The 23,168-nt window shown below is 36.5% G+C and overlaps 1 protein-coding gene across 2 annotated transcripts in view; it reads left to right on the top strand.

Annotated features, from left to right (window-relative positions):
- The window catches only part of LOC143403939 (alpha-N-acetylgalactosaminide alpha-2,6-sialyltransferase 3), a 520,448-nt gene that overhangs the window by 311,171 nt on the left and 186,109 nt on the right, over positions 1-23,168 (top strand). For both annotated transcript variants that reach the window (XM_076862282.2, XM_076862283.1), the window contains exon 3: positions 9,205-9,614. In XM_076862282.2, the coding sequence (XP_076718397.1) occupies positions 9,205-9,614 (410 nt within the window). The remainder of the gene's footprint in view (positions 1-9,204; positions 9,615-23,168) is intronic.

Raw genomic sequence — 23,168 nt, 5'->3', positions numbered from 1 at the left:
ATCTTACAGGAAATAAACATTCTCAGGCTTAGTACCACATGTTAATTTCCAATATCTTCTTTTGCTCTTCAAAATCTGACTGATAGCACTGATTCCATGTGTAACAGCTGCTCATCAATTTTGTTATATTTGAGGTATAATTAGAAAGATTTCCTACCTCAGTATCTTCTCCATCTAGGGCCCCAGGGATGCAAATTTTACTATTTTTTCCATCCCTTTGATAAGACTGTATAGTTTCCTCTTTACATTGCTAATTCTTCTAGGAAAATGTTCCTAAAACCCAAATGCCCATAGGAATTGTGTGGAACTTTTAAAGAAAACACGAATGGGTAGGTGCCAAACACAACGTTTGTCTATGTCATTTTGCCTGAGATGGATTCCAACCATTACCATTTATAAAGGATATCCTGATCATTACACTGTGCAGCCAGTTGAGAACCATGTCCCTAATTGAGTGACATGTTATGACACTAGTCCCATAGCAAAACATCAGTTTTCTCACTTGTTCTACATAATGTATTTGGATCATATGTAAGCAGCAGGTTCTGAGTTTTCTTCCCGAAAGAAGAAAAAAATAATATAGAGATAAGTTGGCCACAAATATATCCTGATTGTGATGGTAGAATATCAGTTACTTCTTTTATTCAAGGCAATAGGAGAAAATTCTTTTCTGGTTTGAGAAGCCTTGTTTTTGCCTCTCTTTCTGGAGGAAGCAAGCTGTTTGCCTTTGGCACACCTCCATGATTATACAGATCCATTCCCTCAAGGAGCTTCCGAGTAAAGGGAACATATCAACAATGGCAACTGAGAAACCTAGTTTTATGTTTCCTGTTGTAGAATTATTTCTCTGCATTAACATTTTTATGCACCCCCATATTAAGTTTTATGCTTTGGATATAATGCCACCAGGTAGAAACCAAGGTAAATGCCATATCCCAAATCCATAAGGAGTCGGAGCCTAACAGTGGGTTATCAAATCTGTGTTTTTATATGCTGTTTCTTGTAGTGTGTGATTTATACACACTGTTTTTGAAAGCTGTATTAACCGGAAGATGCTGGTTTGTGGAGGGGCAAAGAAGTACATTTACAGGCTGGCTTGGCTGAACTGTGTTGATTTCTCTCTAGAACAGACTTCACAATTCTTTGCTCACAGTTAGAGGTCTGCTGAAAGTGACTCAGTGTAGATGAAAACAGCTTGCTTAATCATTCCTGAAACACGGGAAAAATTAAAATACATTTTTTTTCTTTGTTAAGCAATAAAAACAATGCCAGATTGTTAATGCCTCTTTTGTACCTTTCACTTGAAAGACCTCAAAAGAACATCAAGGAGAATAAAGGCAAAATCTATTCCCCAATGGCATCATTATACATGTTGAAGCCTCTAAAACTAAAACTCTAAAGACATTCAGGAAGAGTGGAGGAATAAATGACAGCAAACTGAAGAGTGTCTCTGGAGCTTTGTTCAACCTGCTTTGTTCAAATTCATTCAAATTGGATGATGAAAAGCAAAGATCTCATTTGTTTCAACATTAAAGTAGTAAATTAGTGAGTGGCGAGCTGCTAATTGTCCTGTAAGGCATTAAGGTGCCTTGAGCGCCCCATCTCCCGATTTTTAAATTGCATTCTTATGGTTGAAATGAAAGCAACCATTAGAGTAGTGTAAAACAATGTTTTTAATAATTTAGGCTGGTTCGATTCAAACATGATTCTTGTTCTGAAATATTTATTGAAGCTCCTGTTTTTATTTGAGATGAGCAAGTTTCATTTTAGATTTCAAGACATCAAATGGAAATTCGTTTTTAGTGTAGTGCTAAAGTAGGGGAAAGATTAGAGCTGTCCAGTGGCTGAGTTCCATCTCTGGCTGTTTCTGCTTGCTATGAGGGTATAGAATTAGCAGGTTTGGTTGAATTTTGCTTAGATTTTTGGTGACCTTTTCTAATCCTGACTGTTTCATAATTTAGTGTCTTGACCTTCATTTTCCATAGAGCCACCTTAATGATAAATGCAGAGATTTAATAACTAGAACTAGTTGACAGGTGACCTTTTTACACATGGCCATTCCTTTTTTCGGGGGAAACCACACTGTTTTTTAGGTTTATTTCACAGATTTTAACTGTCCATTCTATTGTCTATAAACTTATTCAGAGAGAAAAAAAGTAAAGGTTAAATATTTCATTCTTCTTACTGATTAAAATGTAAAGTGCTTGACAGTTGTCCCAGTATATCCTTCAAGAAGGATAGGACAATTCAGGTTCATATCCCAGGAAGAGACAGGAACATTTTCCCAGGTCTCTTGGTGAAGAGCAGGATGAAGGTTGAGTTATCCCATCAGCTGGGCGAAGATGATGGGGTATATCATTCTGAACCCGTGTGTGCAAATTTAAAATAGGGAAAGACGAGAGTTACTTAACTATACCAAATTGAAAAAGAAAGTGACTCAGTGAGAGGTGAAACTTGCCCATCAGAGTGAATGACCTGTTAGTTTAGACCACTGATCTCTTTTCTTCCTTTCTTTTTGTTTTGTTTTGTTTTTAACCAGGCAAGGATACACTGGGAATATCCTGGTAAATTGGTTTCTGGAGTCTACATGCAAATATTGTTTAAACACAAGGAAATAAAGCTGACTGGTTATAAACATGCCATGGACTCTTAGAAAAAGGATAAGAGTATCTATGTCTTTACACCTTACCTCCCACTCATGGTCTCAGAGAACATAAGACCTGCATAGGGAATCAATTGCCTAGTGCATGCTTTCTTCAGCATTTTTTAAAAATATAATTTATTTTTGTGCCTAAGACTCATGCTCATAATAAATTTAAAATAAAAATATGCATGGTATAGAACAATCTGTAGTATGAGCAGATGATCCCAAAGCCCCAGTTCCTCATAAGTATAAAGGAGAAAGCAGTTAGCTCATGAGTTGGGGGGACGCTTGAGTCTCCAACTACAGCGGATTCCCAAGGACTTAAAATAGGCAGCATGGATGTCTAGAGAGAACAGACCCCAAGGAGGCTTTAGAGCAAGGGGTGGCATTCCTTTTAGCCATGGAGACCAGCCTCAAAAGCATCCTCTGCCAAGGTCTGTTGTTCTCCCCAGACGTTGATGGTAATCATTTATTGCTTGAGAAAGAAAAACAACTCACTGCTGTTTGTGAAAGAAACAGTTTGAAAAGCAAATTGAGTAAACAGATGTGAAGGACCATTTTAAAACTAATAAAATTGGTCATGATTAGTTTATCTCAGACTGAAATTTCAGCCATATTAGAAACTGAAAATATGGAGAAAAAAAAAATACTCCCATAATTTCTTATACCATGTCAGTACTATTGCCAGAAAAGAGAGGTTGTTTTGCTTATGAACAAAGCCTAGCATGCCTGTAGAGCTGTTCATCAGCAGAAGGACTTTGTCCTGTTCAGGTGAAATTCTTGGCTAGCAGCATGTTTAAAAGCATTAATCTATAATTTATTATAAATAGTTTTGATATGATACTGGCTAATATTTCAGGCGCTTGCATATATGTATATTAAGAATACAGCAAATTGGGCTGAGGATTCAGTAGTAGAACAATCATGTAGCATGTCAAAGTACCTTGTTCCATTCCCAGCTTTGCAAAAGGAAAGAATATTGCAAATTAACAATGCCTATTTCTGTATATCCCCCACTTCTTAATGCTGCTTTAGGTTCATTTCATAAATGACAACATATATTTTATATGAAAGATCTAGTCCAGAGGATGTCATATTTACCTTAATTTCTCTAACTATATAATGGGAAATAAAAAATAAAAACAAACTCACGTAAAAAAATCTATTTTGAAAGTTAAATGGGATAATATAAGAAAATGCTGAAAAGGATGACTATCCCATAATAGGCAATCACATGTATATCAATAAATATGATACACTATGTTTTTATGTCTTAACTCATGCCATTTCTTCTCCTCCTCTCTTACCCTCCTCCTGTGGCCTAGCCAGCAATCAAGAAGTTCTCTTTTCTTGTAATAAGGCAAAATGTCAATGTTTATTTTACAGAGAAACACCTTGTTTTTCAAGACAATCCCTTAGGCCTCTAAAACCACAGAGGTGTTAACCTTAGTTGGTCATAGAATGGCCCCCTCACATCTCAAGAGCTGTGCACCAAGATTAAATTTCACCTTCATTAGAATTTTAAAACTATTTTACCCTTTATAAATCATTGTGCACAATAGGATCTAGATTAAAAAAAATATTTGATTATTCAATAGATGTCACCAAACTTTTAACTCTCCCCAACATTTAGTGTTAACTAAATATGTTGGCATAGAGTTAGTATACTTTGGCAAAGGAAGAAATTATCTGAAACAAATATTGTGCTGTTTCCATTTAAAAAAAATAAGTATTCTATATCTCAAAGTGAAATGTTGAAATTTTTGGACTTTTTTTTTTAACTAGGGATATAGTTACTCAGATAGGATTCATTAAATATTTGTGGTGCTCTTGGTTTATAGACACAGCCCAAGCCTTACCAAAGTATCTTGAATGATGTTTTGAGTATACAAGAGACAAGATAAAGAGCTTTGACAAGTTTTTTTTTTTAATGAAAATAAACAAGAATAGCAATAATTAAGTTGAAAAGGAGAATTTTAACTTAAGATAGAGCTTGATAAATTGGAACTAGATAAATCTTAAAGATCTAGGAAAATCCACATCCTCAATCTGGGAAGGAGGGGTGCAGGGACAGAGAGAGAGAGAGAGAGAGAGACAGAGAGAGAGAGGGAGAGAGAGAGAAACAGAGAGAGAGACAGAGAGAGAAAGAAAGACTGACTGAGGCAGTCAGAACTGAGCTAGTGGAAACATATGGAATAAACTTTCAAGTAAAGCCCCCAAATCAAATAACAACAATGTGTTCAAGAAACAGCAGTACATTTCAACAAAGAAAATTGAGATCAAAAAGATGAAAACAATAAAGCTAATAAAAGAAACTGAGATAACTAGATAAGGCAGCTCTGGGGTCAAACCATCCATTCATACCTAAGTATTTCTTTCTTTTTATCCTGGGTTACTGTAGTTTGAAGGTGCCTTCAAACATATAAATGAATCACTTGGGTCCTTGCCAGCTATTTTTGTGGCCTGAAGCATCTGATTATGATTAGGAATGTTTCATTCATGGGGCCCTGCACTCCTACCATACTTTACAAATGGTTCCTGCAACCAAATGCTAAACAGAGCAGTTGTCATATTCAACCATGTCTCCTGGTACTTCCTGCAGGAAGTCAGATGGCTAAGCAGGACTGTAACCAAATACACACATGTGAAATTCTCTTTAAGACTCTAGCCATGGTGACTGTGTGGCTTAGTGAATAGTAAATACAAGGGGACAATTTAAAGATCATCATCAACCCCCAAAGCCATTGCATTTATGGCGCTCTTCCCAATTACATATTTATCACATAAACAAGAGACTGTTCCCAGTATTTGCCCTCAAGTTGTTAGTCAGCTGCTGACCTCATAATCTGCACAGCTGTGGTATCCCAATATGTTGTCATGGAACAGATTGTGATGTCTTAATTGATCACTTTCAGAGGTTGCGATTGTCAAGTGAGACCAGTATGCTGATTCTTATTAGTTAAATTAAGCCTTGTTATAGCAGAACCAGCTAATTCACTCTAATGACTGGGAAATCCAACACAAATTGCTGCATTTTTATCAAACACATCCAAGCCTTTTGCTTTCTTCTTTTTGATTTTTTAAAATTTTGTAGAGACTCTACTCCAAACATGTTTTTATTATACAATGAAGCAACTTGTTGGAACAGTAAATGGAACATAACCTCCGCGTACCATATGTATCTTGGTGATAAGTTGGAGGGTGCCATATGACACACAGAGTTTAAATTAGACATTGATTTGCATGACTCTGAGTGAGCTTGAGGGACTTGGTTATATGTGATGGGTATCAGGCCCTGCCACAAATTGTTTGGCCAGAAGAATATTGTGTTCTTCCTTACTGCCCCCGAAAATGTAGGCTCCTAAGTGGATGAAGGAAAGTCCTAGATCAATGCCTGATCCTAAGAGGTGTGTTCTTGGGCCTCCATCTGGCCACTAGTGAAGTCTTCATATGGCACCAACCTATAAAACCCCATTTCCAAGTCCTAACATAGTCACCCACTTTGAACTGACAGTTCTGACCTGGTCCCTGGACTGTCAGCTGCTTGCCCCGTTCAGCATTCTGACTGCAGCAGAGGCATCAGACAGCCCCTTTTGCAGCAGAGTTTTAAGACACTTCATAAAAAGACCTTTGTGGGTTCTGCAAGTCAAGTTTTTTGAAATTCTTGGTTTGGACAAATCAAACAGATGTTTTTGTCAGTCTAGTATATTTTATATGAACACAATTAAATCAAATTAAAAATTAACATGTTAGCATCCAAAATACAGAAGGAAGCACAAGGATATTTATCCAAGTATTTTTTATAGTAGGATAAAATAATAGCTAAATACCCAGCGGTAGGCAACTAGCTATGCTATGGTATATATCCATATACCATATGGATAATGGAATAATGATCTGGCACTGAAATTACCCCTAAGAACTACTTACTGGCATGGAAAAAACTAATTATTTAAAATTAAATGAAATATCAGTGCTGACAAATAGGGATAAATGGTATTTCTCAACCTATCTAAGGTAATAGATATGGAAAGAGGTAAATATAAGACATAAATGTAGCGGTTGTCAAGTAATAAAAATTTGGGAAGTTTTTATTCTTTTTGTCTATTCCTTCTTAATTTTTCAAGTTTTCTATAATGAGCCTACATTACTTTAATAATCTGGTTCTGGAAAGTTCTTGAAAGCAGTGTGAGTAGTTTTGTGTTAGTGCTTGCAAAGGTCTGTGCAGGTGTCTCAGACCTTACCCAGCTGGAGAGGAGGCCCTCACTTTCCTCTCTGGTCCTCTTCCTGAAGCGTTCCTTTCTCCTTCCCAGTGAAAGGTGGCTCCAGGCCTCCAGTTGCTTAGGCTAATTGCTGAAGTCATTCTTGATTCCTCTCTTTCTTTCACACCTCACATTCACACATCCAGTCTGTGGGCCAGTCCAGTGGGTGGTACGGTGCGCTCAGAATGCATTCGGCCTCTCTCCACCTCCTTTGCTCTCACCATGTCCACCATCACATCTCATACCTTTGCCTCTTTTTCATCAGTTTTCCACACAGCAGCCAAAATGATTCAAATAAAACTCAGGTTGGTCACTCTGTTTAGAGCCCCCCACACACACACACATTGGAAGGAAGTCAGAGGTCCTAACTGATTCTCCTCTTCCATGTTTGGCCCCAAGATGTACTCACTGTCCTCTCTGGCTCTGCCAGTTCACAGTCTTCTTCCTTATTCCTGGTCGATCGAGGTACTTGCATAAGCATTCACATCTCTTTATTCATGTCTTTCCTCAGAAAGGCTTTTTTTCTGATCACTCTTTCTCTCTCTGTGTCTCTCTCTGTGTCTCTCTCTCTCTCTCTCTCTCTCTCTCTCTCTCACACACACACACACACACCCACACACACACACACCACACACACAAACACACATACACACATGCACATACACACTTGCTAACTTCCTTCCTTGCTTAAATTTTCTTCATTTAGATCTGATCATTCTTGACTATAAGAGGATGTTGATTTATTTATTGTTCCCACCCCCAAGTTGAATGTAAGTTCTATTGTGTCAGGAATTTTTGTTTGTAATTTTCCTAGCTCAGTTCTAACTCTTGGAATTGAACTATGCCTGATGCATAGTAGGTGTCCACTAACTACTACAAGTTCCTACCATGGCTAGGAAAGGTGACTTGTTGCATTTGTAGCATGATTGCATGATTGTCAGATGACTTTGCTGAGGGTCATACCTCTCTGTTGAACTACCTGGGTTATGACATCTGGAGTGAGCCTGAAGACCCTCTATGTTGATATGTTTTGTCTGAATCAACAAGTCTAAATTAATTGGAAAAGCCCATTTGTTCGCTGGTATTAAGTTCAATGCTCCTAATAAATCATTTTAACTCAATTTCTTTCATTTCTTAACTTCACCAGTCAAGCACATATTATATTCCAGAGTCTTCTGGGAAGTGGGGTTAAAATGAAGAAGACAGATGTTGTTCTTACAGAATTTATCTAGAAGACAGACATAATTCATCAAGTAAAATAAGGCCTCTATTTGTGAGAGAGCTGTTTCCAAGTAGGCACAATAAAATTCAGGATCAAATTCGGGATCAAAATGTGGACTCTCATAGAAGGGAGATGAGGAAGATGTGTATCAATATTTCTTTATCAGTGTTGAAGATAGGGTGACTTTTTCATGTGGGACAGAAGCAGCAAAAGTAATGTATGTAGCTATTTTAGGAGGAAATAAGGCAAAGGATGATGGAATGAGCAGTGGACTTAGAGTTTGAAGACCTGCATTTAAATCTGCCACTGCAACATTATCATTTCTAAGTTCTGAAAGCTGATGCTTCACTTTGCTGAGTCTCTGTAACCTCCATGGTTAAATAAAAAGTGAGGGAATTTGACAGGCTCTAGAGACCCTCTGTGTACATGTCTTCCCTGAGTTTTTAAAAGAGGCCTTTCCTGTCCATCTAGAATAAATGTAGGCACAAAGGCCAATTAACATGGTGACTTGAAGGAATTTTTTTTCTTAGTCTGCTCAGTATTTTGGCCAGTGTGGGGTTTATCTTAATGTAGTTCTGAAAAATCTTCCTAGAACTTCATCATCTGCTGAACTCTTCATATTTTTATCAACGGTTACCTATCCATGCATACATATAGCTAAAATGCAGACTTGATACCTAGATATGTTTTGTTTGTATTTCTTTTATAGCCACCAACCACCTTATTCCAGAAGTCAAAGATTTCCATATTTCCTTATTTCATTTGAAATTGCAGTTCTAAATTTAAAAATTCATCATTTAGAATGGAAAACAAAAGAATATTTTTTCCACATGATTTTAAACCAACATGTAAGGATACAAAAGTTTAAATTAATTTTAAGAGTATACATTTTATGTTTTAATGGAAGTATTCTGCTTACTTGATAACCTACAGCAGAGACTATAGGGTTGGTTTATATATTTCAGAAGTATTTCCATGTTCAGAAGTTATGCCACATCTGAAATTTTTTGTCTTCCCAAATACTATATTGACTAGGTGAATTTACCAGCTGCTTTCTTTCTCTTTCTGTTTTTCAGCCTTTGCAATTGGACTGTGACCTTTGTGCCATAGTGTCAAACTCAGGTCAGATGGTTGGACAGAAGGTGGGAAGCGAGATAGATCGATCTTCCTGCATTTGGAGAATGAACAATGCCCCCACTAAGGGTTATGAAGAAGATGTTGGCCGCATGACGATGATTCGAGTTGTGTCCCATACCAGTGTTCCTCTTTTGCTAAAAAATCCTGATTATTTTTTTAAAGAAGCAAACACTACTATTTACGTTATTTGGGGCCCTTTCCGCAATATGAGGAAAGATGGCAATGGCATCGTTTACAACATGCTGAAAAAAACGGTTGATGTTTATCCAAATGCCCAAATATATGTGACCACGGAGAAGCGCATGAGCTACTGTGATGGAATTTTTAAGAAGGAAACTGGGAAAGATAGGTGAGTCACCTCTGAAGCAGCCTTATTTTCTTGTATGTTAAATCTTTGCTGAGTCCTTTTGCCAGCTATCAAATGAACAGAGTTATTTTTTAAGCTGATCGTTGCGTGTTTTTGACTATTATGATTACTTGATGAGCCAGCAGCCAGGTCCCATTAATTCCACCTACACTACCTTCTGTTCTCTCCATTTTTAATTGGCTTGATACTCCTAGAAACGCTGGATGCTTCTCCAAGATATCTTTAGATCTTTTTATAATGTGGCTCCATTTGCTATTGATTAAATTGGATTTTAGCTGAAAGAGGAAGTCGACACATTACTGTTTCAAAACATAAAAATATTAAGAAATTTCAGGATTATGCATTGGCCTAAATGCCGCTGGAAATTGTGGCAAAATTTTTACCTACACCATAAAAAGAACAGGCTATTGATTCTCTAATAAGTTTGCAAAAGGCTGGAGAATGTAGCCCAGCGGTAGAGTGTTTGCCCAGCAGGTATGAGGCCCTGGGTTTGATTCCCAACACTGGGGGAAAAAAATTTGCAAAGCTTCTTGCATGCAAATAAATTCTCTGATCTTGAATACCATACTTGGTATCTAGCACGTTAAGCAAAATACCATATTGAAATTATGCATTACTTAAAATCATTAGCAGTTGGATTCCTGAAGAGAAACGAGGTATAAATATCCTTCACTCAATTATCCTGAAACCAATTTGCATTTTTTTATTACTTCCATTTTTCTGCAGCGTGCTGTAAACCATCCTTTCCCTTTTTCTTTTGGGTCCTACTTACCTCATTCTTCTTCCACTCCTGCCTTCTCCTATTTCCTCTTTGCTCCCATTTTAGGTCCTTTGTTGCATGACTTTTTTCTTTCTTTTCAGAAACATAATCAGTAAAAGGGAGAGAAGATGAATTACAAATCAATCAAATCTTAGTTCCTATGTTTTACTTTAATAAAGAACTATTAAGGGAAAATACTGAGAGGAGTGGCTAAAGTTTGAAAGTATCTGTGAATTTCTCTTATTTGTGAAATGGATAAATTGAGCACCAACTATAATTTCAATATTAACATTGTGATTTTTCTCAAACTGTGCATATTTCCTTATTCAGTATTGTCAAATCCACAGTGTTAACTATACTGGAGTATGGTTTAGAGGATGGCAAGTTCCTAGTATCTCTGGATGTAATTTCAATGCTGATAAGTATTTTAAAATCTTTGATAGACTAACTCTGCTGTTGATAATGTGGGTTGATTTGAATTTAGCATTTTATGCTTCTAAGCACTAAAATGCACAATTTCATATGACGTGTAAGACAGAAAAATGTATGATACAGGTCCCTTCTACTGGTAAGTATTGGCGAGAACAATCCTAAAGGTTAGGTGTGAATCCGCATAGCATAAGCTGTCCAAAGAGACAGGCAGGAGAGATAAAGGAATGAGTCTGGTGCTTCAAAGAATTGCACTCCTCTTAGCACCATTCTAAATAAATATGACTATTCTCATGAGGTTTTGGAAACCTCTGGTCTCTGATTATCCCAGAGCAATGCAATTAATTAGATATATTTGGTTTTTCATTAGAGTTAGTCCTCAGGGTATCCCCCAGTCATAACTCAAAGGCCTAGAATCCTTTGGGGGTACCAGAGAAGAGCTTAGTATGGTGTTTGTTTCTGTGTGTTTGTATCACGTTGGTTTTTGCTGTGAGCTTTCAGTGAGACCACTGTCACAGATGTGTGGATTATACAATAAGAACTAGAGACAACAGCATTGGGAGATTGTTTTTCTACTGGCTATAATGAGAACACTGTTTTTATAGTGAGAAAATTACTTGGAAAATTTACTTGCTTGGTAAAATTAATTTTCAGGTTCTATTCAATGGGTAGAATTACCAAAGTAAATTTTTTAAAGTCCAAAACAATTTTATGATACATTCTTGCTGTTGTTTTTCACTGAGTTCGTTGCTGTGTGGTTGCCTTGCTGGGTACCACAACCAGACAGAAGAAGTCAACTATGTGAGTGTTTTAGCAAAGGGTAGAATGGATGATTTGAATAGAATCTGGTCACACAATATAAGGCTAACCAAAATATTCTCAAAGACTTCTCTCCCCACTTTGATTTAAATCTACATTCTATCAATATGCTAGAGACATATTGTCTAAGGATTACCCATGGTGTTCTGACATTCATTGACAAATTTCAACCAACAATATCTACAAAAACGTTTAAGAAGGAAAATATTGAACTTAAAAAGCAGAGAGACTAGGAGTGCAGGAAACCTCTATGTAGCCACCACTCAGCTTGATAATTATCAACTCATACCTGATGATGTTCCATCTATCCTTTATATACTTTCTCCCTCCCAAGCATTTTGAGGCAAATCTCAAATATCATCAGTTCATTTATTAATATCTTAGTGTATATCTGCAAATGTTAATCAAAAAATTCAATGTGACTGTCCTCCAAAAAAATCAACAATATTTTCTTACTATTATTATCTGTTTAGTCAGTTTGAAAATTTCTCCAGTTGTCACATTAATAAATTTTTAACAGTGAGTTTGAATGAAGATTAGCACAAGTTTCACAAATTGTGATTGATTGATTCATTCCTGCATTTTTTAACCTGTATGGTCCCTTTTTCCACACTCTTTTAGGCATTAGTCTCATGTCTTCTACAATCTAAATTTGCTAATTGCAGCTTGTGGTATTTCTTTTGAATTAATATTTCTGCATTGGGGATTGATTGGATTCAGATTCGTTTTCTTGCCAAGACCATTAGTGGTATTTCTATCAGGAGTAATACTTTCTTACTATGTTAGAAGTCATTAACAATCATTGACTAGACCCAATAATTTATTAGGGTGGCAAAATGGTGATATTTCATCATAACTTTTCATTTATTATCTGAAATACTTTATAAAGAAAATGTGTCCTCATTTGCCATTTGGTTACCACGAGACATAAGATAGTAACAGTCTCTTTATTTACTGGTTTTAATGCACTAGTTTCATAGCATCTCCCAAATCTACCTATAAGTTTGTTATTGTTAATATTTATATATTGATCAACATACTTAAACATATTTGAAGTAGAGTATTTCAGTTCATTAAAATTATATCCTTATGTTAAAATTATCCTACATTGGCCTATAGCAACTTCTTCAAATTGGCTTTGAATCTTTTCAATGTCCCTCAGTAATGTTGGATCTCTGCTTCCTGGTGTTGTAAGATGTTTCTGCTCTTCTTGAATATATCCTGAAGTATACCTGTATTGAGGCATTTTTCCAAAGGACACCGGTTTCTTTCAGTCATTAAAAAAGCATTAGTACTTTTGGTACTTTTGGTGCCCATTGTTACTGAGTTGGTATTAGTTTCATAGTCCTTACAGTGGATGAAGCTGGAATATAAACAACATATGACTTGTACATTATTTACATGTAAAATAATTATGAGTTCAAATTATAAACTTTTTATTCAAATTATGGGCTACTAGGTTTTTATTCATGAGTCTTTCCACCATGCCGGCAATCACAGGTCAAAGCAACGCTGATATAATTATTCATCTGCTTCATCCTGCAACATACACACAAAATTTTTGAGTAAGAACAACGTCACAACATGCTGTGGGAATATTACAAACACTTCAAGATTATTTTGCATCAAAGAAGATGATTTCATGTCAGGCGTTCAAGTAGGTCTATACTCCCAGGGTGTATATTGGTTATTACTAAAAAAAAAAAAAAAAAAAAAAAAAGTTTCTAATATTTTCCCCCCAAGTAACTAGGAGCAAATCAAGTGGTCTACATCATTGTAGGAAAGAGGGAGTAAGAAATAAATGGGTGTCCATTTGACTTTAGTTTTGTTGTAAAGCTTTTTTGCTTGGTTAGCCTGGACTTAATGAAACTTGTCAGCAAGTTCTCATTTTTGTCATTAAGTTGTTTTTTTTTTTTTAATGGAGAGAGCGTGTCAAGATTATGTATAATTTATACAATTTTTTAAAAAATTATAAAGTGATTCATGATAGAAAAATTACTAGCTAAGAAAAATACTCTTCTTAGCTTCTTCAAAGTAGTCAAAGTCCGTTTAGCAAAATCAACTTTCCAATCTAAGGTGGGCATCTTTTCATTTTTCCAATGTTTTTATTTTTGTCTTAAGGGATTCCTAACTAAAGAAACATAAAGTACTAGAAGAAATGCATACACTGTTGAATTTCTTAGAATAAATTTAGACCAAGCATGTTCAAGTTTTTTTTTTCAAACCAAATGAAATTTAATTTGTTTTCTTTTTATTTACTCCCTACAATTATCTGGCTTGTCAATTAGAGAAGGTAGCTTTATAGCGAAGGCTGGCAGAGTAGAACAGTAGTTCATTTGCCCTTTATCTTATTATTATTATTATTACTATGGTACTGTGGATTGAACTCAGGGGCACTCAATCACTGAGCCACATCCCTAAACCTATTTTGTATTTTATTTAGAGACAGGGTCTTACTGAGTTGCTTAGCACCTTGCTTTTGCTAAGTTTGGCTTTGAACTTGGGATCCTCCTACCTCAGCCTCCCCTGACGCTGGGATTACAGGCATGCTCCACTGTGCCCAGCTGGCTATATCTTTTAGGACCCAATTTTCTTTAGAATTCTAGGTTTTTTGGACAGCAGTCACCTTTATAGTTTCACTTACCAAATATATTTCTGGAAAACTAGAATTATAAATTCTATAGAACATTTATTTCTTCCAGAAACCTTTGGAATTAAAGGTCTTATATTCAAGACAATCTGACCAAAATGAATCTTTTTTTTCCTTTTGAATGTTGGTATGCATAAATAATATTAGCCTGCTGAATTTTATACATTTGAGTTAATACATCTTAAGACAGAAACACCCTGGAGGTGCTGTGGGGCTGACAGCTGCACATGGCGCCACACTCAACACTGAAGAACGTGAGTATGTGCCTGGCACGTGCGGATGCGAAAGGAATGCTAACTTTTCTGGCAAGGCAATAGAGAGCTGTCGTGAGGTATTTTGCTTACCTATGGCAGGTGGGCAATTTCAGCTCTCACTGCACTTTAGGAATTCGTTGGCAAATGTAGGCACATTATTTAATTAAGTAATAATTGAGAAAACTACAGTCCCCATTAAAAGAGGAAAGCTAATTCTAGTCTGATAAAGGACTCTGTGCTGCCCTAAATAGGTCTTAATTAGCTGGCACCAATGTGGCTCCGCCTTCAGGGATGGATGAAATTAATGAAAGCTAGCAGCAAATAGATCAAGGTTTCAAGATGTTCCTGCCTCAGGTTGAAGAGGGTAAGAAGAAAGGGAATCGCTCTTAAGGATTGTTTAGGAAGCCAGATGCACAAGTCACTTTTGGAAAACCCTGACAAAATGGGACACTGATTTGTACCCGTCAGAGTTTCTACCTGGCTCCTCTTGGCCAGTGTGCTCTATCCATTCCCACTCAATCTTGAGGAGAGAAAAAGAAATCAGTGATGTGTCATTCCTCACTGCTGTTTGTGGTGACAGTTTTATAATCTAGCAAGGGTTTGAAGTGCAGCCCAGGTTTCGCTATTTCAGCTTGGCCATTTTGAAAGCTTCTTGTGCCATTGCGTTGATTGACTGTAGAATTAAATTGGCTCACATCCCTTAGGTTGGCAAACTCATAGTAGTTTCTAGAGTGGGAAGGGGTTTCAAGTCTTCTCCCCTGAGAACTTGAGAGCTCTTCCGAGTTCCTCTGTCAGCACAGGAGGCAAGCTGTCTCCACAAGCACAATGAGGCAAGTAGAAAGACAAAAAAAAAAAAAAAAAACAGAGACAAACAACGCAACTGTGCCAACCCTGGGAGTCAGCCACAGGCACAGACATGTGCCAAGTTTATGCAAAGGAATATTAATACTGGACCTGGACTCTGAATCAAAGATCTAGTTATTCCAACTTCAAATAAATAGACCCTAGCCCCAGGAAAACCTGGATCAAGAGAAAACAGGCAAAGTGGGAAAAAAAAATCTTGGATTTGAAGGACAGAACACAGTAGTAAAAACATCTTTTTTTTTTTTTTTTCATTTTGAAGACTGTCTTTGCAAATATAGCATCTCAGCATTTTTTCAGGAGCATCGTTGACACTCTTCTGTTAAAATGAATTAATGTTCCCACCCCCGTTGATATATTTGGCAGGAACAATAAGTTCGCATAGCAGTAGAGGGCAGGCCCATAGGACTCCTGAGTCAAAAAGCATACTAAGGCATCCAGGGCTGCGTTTTCATTGCTAACAAGCATTGGGGAATAGGGACTTCCTTTTTCCCATTATTCAGGATGACATCCAGTGACCTATATTGAGCCTCCTCTGTAATATACATGTGTTAGGAATTAAAAATTCAATAAAAAAGAAAAGATCTATTTTAACAGTAGGAAGATAGAAGGGATGGTTTTGATTTATCAGGGCAGCAGTACCAACCTCTCATGTTTAAAAACATACATTTACTTGTGTGCATGCAAGCTACATTTGACAAGACATTCACTTAGGATTACAACAAGAGCAGCATCTCAAATTCAATGAGTAGGTTTTTAAAAAGAAGGCTGGGCAGGTCATCGATAGTGGTGGAAATCAAGATTTGCCACCAAACCACTGAGGAAAATAAGGTTCTCCTGGGCCAGATGATATGCCTTGACAGCCGGTTGAACACACAGCCAGATAATACTATATAGAAAGCCCCAGTAGACACACGTGCTAAAAGTTCCCTCAATATAAACATTTCAGAACATTACAAAGAGTGTGAACCTCAAAGACAAATATGTCTTAAATTGGAAGTCTCATTAAAATATATCCAGACTTTTAAATTTTATTCACACTTCAATCATTAATTATCTGTCATGAGATGTACCTCTTCAGTTCACTTACCTCCTGTTTTCTATAATTTGGATTTCTTCTTTTTTTAGTTAATGATTTTCTTTTCTTGGGCCCTTTTCTCCCTTCGAGATTAGGTCAACATTTAAAAAACTAAAAATGATATATAAATTTTAAAAATATATGATCCAGAAGCAGTCTCTTTCCCCTTCTATTCTTGTAAGTCTTAACTCTTTTTCAGAAAGAGTTGATCATTTTGAGAACTTTCATTTTATATTATGTTCACCTGTACTGTAAGATTTTTAATTGCTTAGACAAACATTCTAAAATACCATTCCAAAACTGACTTCCCTACTCAACTCTTTTTAATGAAGAGGATGTCCTTTTAGATCATGATAGTACTTTCAAACTTTAATGTTCATCATGTTGCCTATTGATTCAGGTGATCTGGGACAGGGCCTGGAGGTTGGCATTTTTAGCAAGATCCAAGGCCAGTCCAATGCTGCTAATTTGTGCTATTTTAGCTTGCTTTGAACAAAAGAAAAAGACAGCATTTTATTATTTCTTGAACTGGAGAAATATAATCAAGCATAGCTATTTCACAAATAGCCTTGGTAATCTGTAATTGAATTCCAATTTTGTGACCCTGTCTTATTCCTAAGTTTCTTAATGATGATGCTCAGAAATTCTTAAGAATTCAATAAGGGACTTACTTATCAGACTTCTTATATTACTTTTCCATTTCTCTCATGGGACAATATACTTAAGATTAGTGATTCTGCCAGTCTTCATCTTATTCTTAGACCTTGTTTAGGACCTATGCCTCCAATATGTCAAAAAAAAAAAAAGGATATTTTTACTCTGCTTCATTCAGCTAAGTGGCCTACAGCTTTTGCAAAGTTACTTTGCTCTGCCTAAATTGTACTTCCTCTATCATGATGACTCAAAACAGCCCAGACATTATGAACAAGATCTGAGGCCAAATCAGATGTTACTTCTTTCATGAAGTCTTTTGTAATATCCCTAAATAGAATTCATATCCTTTGAAAGTCTCTAGTATTGTAAACTAGAATTTATATAGGAAAATCACTTTTTACCACGCATTCTTTTTGTCTGTCTAATGTGTTCAAGTGGTACACAAACCTCTTGAGAGAAGCTCTCATATATTTGTTACCCTGAGTGCCATGACATAATGCTTGACTGTAACAGGTATTCAGGAAACGTTTGATGGATGAATGAAGGAAAAAAAAAAATACCATCTGATAGTTTTTCAAATTTGTTATTTGGTGAAATACTTGTGAATTTCAAAACACTTTCCTTCAGTAAAGAAGAGTCACAGCAACAGCAGTGTGACATATTCTAGGAATTGACTTTGGTAGAAAAGTTTCCACTGTTCTCTTCAGAGAGATCACCCTTGCTCTATCTTACCCAAAGGTTGTCAAATCCATTACCTTCTCCAGGATTTTTGTGACTGGGCACTGGGTTTTTTAATAAGTCGCTGACAGAGCCATTCCTCAAATACAGGTTTCCATTTTAGTTTCACTTCAGTGTTGAAGCAGATTCCAAAACTTCATTCACAATCCTGTTAGCCTAGTGAAAAAAAAAAAGTCATAGAGCCAAACCCAAAGTTACACTCTTGGGTCTTAAGAGGCAAATATAACTCTCACCTCAGAAGGCGAAAACAGAAGACCCACATGGAAAAGAACTGAGAGCTACAGTAAGAACAAGCTGAGCTTCACTTCCCAACTTCATCTTTTAATAGTCTCCAAATAAACAAACATTTACTTCTTTGATAACAAAGAATATGAATTTCCCTAGTTGGAACCCTTTTCAATAACTTTATGATAAACATAAAGAAAACAGAAAAATGGAAGCAGAGTTTCTAATCCCTGGTATATATGGCTGATGAATTTGTACGTGGGCTTAGAGAAAAATTACTGAAAGCATTTTTATATAATTCAGATCATATCATTCTTTTCCTCAATACCCTGCAGGAGTCCCCTTTTATCTTAAAATAAAAGCACAAGTTGTTTAAGGCTTACGGTGATGATGACGGCCCTGGTGATCCGACCCTCTGTTTCCTCTGACCTTTATTAATTTGTCTTCCCCTGAGCTCACTTCCTCCAGCCACTGGAGGACACTCACTGCCAGGCACTCTTCCTCTCATAGGCTGCATGACCAACTTCTCTAGCCTTTGCTATTTTCACCTGTTCAATGAGTCTACCATGATATTACTTAAAATTGAAATCTTGCCTTACATACACAGCATTCCCAATTCTCCTTACCTTATTCTGCTTTTCCTTTTGTTCTCCATGGCATTGTTTATCTTCTAATACTTTATTAATATACTTACTGATTTTATTCTTAATTGCTTTTTATATGTCTCTTCCACTAAAATAGAAGTTTCTTAAGAGAAGGGATCATCATACGTTTTGTTCAGCAACATAACCCAAGCATCTAGAATAGTCTATGGTATATAGTAGGTCCTCAATCTTTGTAGATGGAATGACCTAGATATGGAAAAAATTAAAGAACTTAAGGGATGCAGGCAAACCTGCAAAACTTGTCATGCAGGGTCTAACAAAGCAGCTTAAAGAAAAAGAAACTGCACACTTTCATGAATAGTGCCATTAAAGTAGAAGTTTAAAGTAGTTTGTTCTGTTCTTGTTCTACAAAAGAGAATGAGAATGGGAGCTCTTTTATTCAAAAATAACATCATCTCACTCAAGGAACTGGAGTCCCTGAGTTTTATTCTTCAGTATGTGAACAAGTTGTTTAAAGAATTGACCCGATTAGTAAATCTATTTGTTATCCGGTAGAAACAGCAAAACTTTCTCATTCTTATTTGGATTGATACAACAGTGGTTCTATATGAGCCTATGCCAAAATCACCATAAAAGCTGATTATTCCTAGATCTCTAGGCTTACCCCTAGTTTCTGAGTTGGTGTCTCTTTGCTATGGCCCAATAATTTTGCATTTCTAACAAATTTCCAAGTGATGATGTTGCTGCTGGTCCTGAGGCCGCACTTTGGGGACCAAAGTGGTAGAGAAAGATTTTAAGATATTAGGAAGCACATTCACTTATTTTGAAAGCATTTGGTCCTGTGATCTTTTTACTGTTCGTATATTGTAATGTGAACACCTACAATTGTTTTTTGCTATATTTTTAATGAAAAAAAAATTAACCTCTGGTGAATATCCTCCGATAGCTCTGTCATTGTATCCTTTACTTTCTTAAGATCTTGCTCCTCTGTAATCATGCCAGATGGTGCTGCTCATTAGCTTATAAGAAAGGGATGCTTTATCATTCTGGATAGAGATACAAATCATTCTGTTCTCTGACTTTTGAGTAAAGAACCAACATTTGGGTGTATGTTCAGCCTACTATTTGCTTTCCAATTTTGCTCATTAGGTATTTATTACCCTGACAATGTATGAGCTTGTCATTTTTCCTCTGTCATGTATGTCCTTTAAATTATATTCATTTAAAGTTCAGATTGGCACTGTTTGACAACTGCTAGCACCACAGCATTGCCTCTACTAATATACAATTTCTATTTTGCCTAAATTATCGGGCTGAGGTAGTTATCTAGAAAGTATGTCCATAAATTTAAGACACTGAATAATATTCCGTTCTTTGACTCATTTCTAACAAGTGGATCTTGGGGGCCATTCCTCTGGAGCTTTCCCCTCTGGGGTTTGCATTCCTGATTTATGAGAAATAGTAAAACCCAAGGACAAAAAGCATTATGACAAAGTCAAGCATTATTGGACATTTATTATATGTTTTCCTTTTGAGAAAGATGGAATGAAGACAGCATATGACTTAATGAAAAACACTTAAAAAAAAAACTGAAACACTTAGAAACTGGCAAAGTAGATGTGGATGGGAAACTTTTCTAGAAACACAGAAACCACATGCAGTAGACAATGGGTTAGAATTCAGGACATGGTAAAACAGTCCTGTATGAGATGTTCAATCATTGGAGCAAAACACATTTTTCTTCTTTTTTTTTTAATAATGTGCACTAAAAGAAAAATTAAAGTCTCTACTAGATATCTCATGCAAAGATACTATCATAGTCATAGATGTACAAAATTTTAAAATTGAACTTGTGAAATTTTCTTGAACTGTTATTGATTGGAGGTGGAAGTAGAAGGGACTTAAATGGGGCTTCCAAAAAGCATTGCCAATCTGGCTTATTTTTTTCTAGTTGAGAGTAGATCTTTGACCATGAAATCTTTCTTAACAGTATGTTAATAACATCATAATGAAACGAGTGTCCCAAGGAATTGTGGAGACACCTAAGCTCTGAGAGTAAATTCCAAACAAAGAATAGTTGCTATTTCAAGGTGACAATTTTTGCTCCATGTTTGTTATTTCTGATTCAGTTCTATAGTCCCAACTGTCAGTGCATAGCAAATATAGTTAGTTTTACTTAGGAGTGCATTAATTTTTCTTCCATCAATGGAGTGTATTTCACTTAGGCTTCATGATGACTGTAATTAATTTGCCCTTTATCTTCTCTTTGTCTTCATCATAACTCATCTGCTAGCTCACCATCCTACCTTAATTAGGAAAGAAGACCCTTCCAAAAGTGAACCATTTGCGACTCTGTCACCTGGAAAAAAAGTACATGAAATATGTTAAAAACAGAAATGACTATAAAACCGGCTCATCATATTTCCTTAGCAGGTGGATTCTTGGTGGGTAGAGAGTATTTTTCTGGTGTTTTTGATGCCAAACACATTGTGGGTGTTCAATAAATATTAAATAATAAGAAGAATTTGCTAATTAAGATGAACATTTCTCTCTATTAAGCAGATGGTGCTCAATAGGAGTTGCCCATTATTTACAAGTATGACACAAGGTGCTGGCAATTGTCTAGGAAATGTGGCTTTTACTTCAGATGCTGATTATATGTTAAAGTAAACTTTTGTGTCTAACAGCTTGATCAATATTGGTTAATGTTTGTGATAAAAACTGTAAAGAGAGATGGACTTTGTGTGTATATGTCTGCAATCTTGCTGTTTTGATTATTAATATTGGCTTCAATTATGTAAGTCTTTCTTGCTATTTGAAGCAAAACAAGTTTTGGCAAAGCAGTGTGTACCTGATTTTATACCATAGGCTTACCATTTGATTTGAATTCTCATCATTGCCTGATTTATAGTGACATTTTCCTTTCAAGTCTTTGGAGCATCTCTGTGGTTACCAAAGCTAGATGGAAACACCTCTATGATATTTGCAATGCTTATAGCTGTAGCTGAAACCTCGGTGGAACTAAGGAAAGTTAATTAGGTGTTCCCAAAATACACATCATTTTATGATTTTGCAGATCACCCCGATGAAAATAACGGTCTAATTTCGTCAAGTCATGTAAATTACAGTGAGAGGGATGATGAGAGTAGGCAATTCTCAGTTCTTTGGAGGAGTTAATTTTGTTGTCAGCACATCCACATTTCCAAAAATCACAAACCATAGGCAGAACTTTCTAGCACAAGTGAGATTTGGTGATCAGATACTATTTCCATTTCTAAAGTCTGTCTTCTATAAAGGGTCTATGCAAATAGGGGCTTTCAAGAATGTAAAACTAACAGCTTCCCCTATTAGGAGCTTAGCAAGCAGCTGCCATGCTTTCTCATAAAAGATAGAAAACATCCTGTTTACTAACATAACGCCCATATGCCCTCTCCCACACACACTCACACCAAGCTCTTCTATTTAGGGGGAGCTTTTATTTTGGCATGAGACAGGCAGCACAGAAATGGAGCTTCATTCAAGTCTTTTTGAGCACACACTCCCGGGGTGCTAAGTAGGTGTCAGACATTGTCCTAGAAGGGAAGAATCCACTGATGTTTGAAGCATAGTCTCTGGCTTGACTGGGAATCTGTTGGAGGTTCTGGAGGTGTTGGCAGGTTCTTTGCAGCCGGTCTCACCTCCTTATTTTTAATATTTAAAAACTATGCTCATCAAGATGTCAGTAGGTAGGAAATGAAAGTAGCTGAGAAACCCTGCCAAGATAGAACAAATCCCAGAGTGAGCTAAAAATATATGGCCCACAAGGATGTACAGCAAACCAAGATATGCTCTTAAAGCAGAAAACTAAGTATTGTACCAAAGTCCAAGTTCTGACCTCACTGTCAGACAATCAATGGATTACAGATTTTACCTGCATTCCCCACAGATCTGTTAAGAAATCAAGACCATGTACTTTTTCTATAAGCCTGGAGTCTGCCCAGAATATGAGCTCATTCATGTGTTAGCTTAAGTAAAACTCATGATAATGTAGAAGATGAATCATCTTCCTATTTTGAAATGCATATATTCTATAGCTCAATATTTCTGGAGTCCCTTCTGATATCTAAATGATTTTTCTCCTTTGTTTCTTTTAGGTCTTGATTCAAATGCACCTTATTGGACAGCCCTATCTTTTTGGGGGGTCAGGGGCCCTGAGGATTGAAATCAGGGGTATTCTACCACTGAGCCACATCCATAGCCCTATTTTGTATTTTATTTAGAGACAGAGTCTCATTGAGTTGCTTAGTGCCTCACTTTTGCTGAGGCTGGTTTTAAACTCATGATCCTCCTGCCTCAGCTCTGGAGCTGTTGGGATTACAGGACAGGCATGTGCCACCACACCTGGGGAGAGCCCTGTCTTGACAAAAGCTCCCACTAGTCCACTCCCAATCTGCTTATCAAACTATACTTTTCCCATGTCACTT

Source organism: Callospermophilus lateralis, chromosome 7 (assembly GCF_048772815.1).
Source record: "Callospermophilus lateralis isolate mCalLat2 chromosome 7, mCalLat2.hap1, whole genome shotgun sequence".
Taxonomy (NCBI): Eukaryota; Metazoa; Chordata; class Mammalia; order Rodentia; family Sciuridae; genus Callospermophilus; species Callospermophilus lateralis.
Note: the sequence above shows the minus strand (reverse complement) of the source record. Positions and strands in the feature narration are given on the sequence as shown.